The following is a 2222-nucleotide window of genomic DNA, read 5'->3' as shown; positions in this document are numbered from 1 at the left end:
CTAAAATCACACTATAATGGACAACTTCCGAATGCCCCACCCCTCCGGGCAATAAGTTAGCCATATCGTGATAATCATGTGACTAGTATTCCCAAATTCCCTACAATTTTCATTCTTTAATTGTACATTGAAACCTAGTAGCATGACCTTCGCTGTGCAATGATCACGATATGAAGCAAAAGCAGCGTGGGCCAATAGCCCACCAAGCTTTTGCACTCCACTCCTTTTGTCAGGATCGTAGGGCAGCGCAGCGTTGTAGCCTGTAGGTAGACTCTAGAGTACTACGTACGTGCCGGATCCTTCTAAGTTCTCATGGAAAGGGCAATGCACAGCTAGCTGGTAGACGGACCATGTAATGCATGATGGAGGACCAAGGAGTCTATATAAAGAGAGACGGGCGCTGTTGCTTCTCTCATGGGTGATGGGTAATCAAAGGTGAAGCGCAGTCGATGAAGAGAGAGAGAGAGAGAGAGAGAGAGAGAGGGAGTGAGTTATGGAGAGAGAGAGACAGAGAGTCAAGGAGCACCTGCATGTCGAGGTCCCCGCTTTCAAGAAAGGCCCCTGGACGCCCTGGGAGGATGAGTTGCTGTTAGCTTTTGTGAGCGTGCATGGTGAAGGCAGTTGGAACACTGCCCACCTTCACTACCCCCGCCTGAAGCGCTGCGGCAAGAGCTGCCGCCTGCGCTACCTCAAACAGCTGAGGGGGGGTCTCCGCAGGGGCGCATTAACCCCGCAGGAGGAGCGGATCATCGAAAACGCCCACCAGCGGGAGGGCAACCAATGGTCCAAGATCGCCGCCCTGGTTTGCGCCGCCGTCGATTCCCAAGAATGCGCTAATTATTGCATCGCTTACAAAATGTTGTTAACTGGAGCTAATTTTTGTTTGCAACGCTGCAGCTGCCCGGTAGAACGGACAATACTGTGAAAAATTTCGTCAACATGAAGCGGAAGAGGCTCATGAAGCGGCAGGGTCGGTATATGGCAGGGGCGTCACGTCTCAACAACCTGCACCACGCCCTTTCACTTCAAGTCTTCCCTGGCGACGCCTTCACAAGCTATAACCAGTGCTCGTGGCCGACTGCATTCTCGTCTTCAGCGCCCGCGAGCGGCAGCAGCGGCAATTGGAGCAACTACAGGCTTGCAGGGAGTTACAGTTCCCTTGTAAGTGGAAATCCGCAAGAAATTGCGCCCATAAGAAGCACTCCCTCGCTGAAAGAAAACATTGACTCAACGGCTATCTTTCTCAATGGCCTGCACATTCAGAGTGCAGCCTCTGATTTATTCAATAGAGCCTTATCGCTCCCTTCAGTCCAACGTACAGCCAAGCCACTCGCTAGCTGCTCACACAGCCTGGCCGGCAATACGCCCAGCTTCACTCCAGTGCAAGACACCGGCAACAACGACAAAGACCTTCTTGAGGCCAGCATGTTTAGCCATGGCGCCTCTGCTACTTCCGGCGAAGGGAACGTTGATGCTTATGAGCTATTTCAGGGTGTTGGGCACGCCCTTCTTGAAGAACACCTCAGTGTAGGAAGCTCATGTGATCCCTGGTCGTCCATTTCACGCTTGCAATGCATTGAGCAGCCATACTCGCCCGTGTCTTCTCCCCTCAACCTGGTCATGGACACCTTCAAGGAAGAAACCGCATCCTGCATTGATGGTACTCTTGCCAGTGTAGTCCGTTCTAGTATCCACCCCAATGTGGAGCACATGCCCGCCATGGCCGCCTCGCCTGTTAGTGTGCTCAATCCCCATGCACATTATTAGCCATCAAAAATCCCCTTGCATGCTAGGACTGCTTCGTTTCTACGTCGCCCTCTTAAATTATGTATTTCATTGTGTAAGCATTTCTCGTTCAATGAGTGCTTGACGTGTGTGGCTTGTGCCACCATGCCTTTATGTGTAAGCATTTCTCGTTCAGTGAGTGCTTGACGTGTGTGGCTTGTGCCACCATGCCTTTATGTATAAGCTCCTATGTAGTTGAAGTAGTATTCACCATGGATTGAAGAAGAAGATAGTTGTTTGAAATAGCATTTTCTTCCTATTTAATCTTAAAATAAACACTAAGTTTTTAAAATATATTTTGCCATCAATTTTCAGAAGGCTTTTACTAAAAGCGAACACGTTGTAGACTTGCCCGAACGCTGAGTTGCGGTGTGCATGTATTATACCATTAAACCAACGATGGGTTTCTTGTCACTCGTAATCCACGTCGTGGAAAT

At 49.9% G+C, this 2222-nt stretch overlaps 1 protein-coding gene across 1 annotated transcript; it reads left to right on the top strand.

Moving 5' to 3' along the window:
* The first annotated feature begins 470 nt into the window (after window positions 1-470).
* On the top strand, window positions 471-1974 carry LOC147619160 (uncharacterized). The gene is made up of 2 exons (XM_086774558.1): window positions 471-802; window positions 898-1974. Exons 1-2 carry the CDS (start codon window positions 494-496, stop codon window positions 1765-1767), a joined length of 1179 nt encoding a protein of 392 aa, XP_086630684.1. The 5' UTR covers window positions 471-493; the 3' UTR covers window positions 1768-1974.
* The last annotated feature ends 248 nt before the right edge of the window (window positions 1975-2222 follow it).

The sequence above is a fragment of the Cibotium barometz genome, chromosome 34 (genome assembly GCF_041138505.1).
Source record: "Cibotium barometz isolate CiBa-2024 chromosome 34, ASM4113850v1, whole genome shotgun sequence".
NCBI lineage: Eukaryota > Viridiplantae > Streptophyta > Polypodiopsida > Cyatheales > Cibotiaceae > Cibotium > Cibotium barometz.
This window is presented reverse-complemented; position numbering and strand designations above follow the sequence as displayed.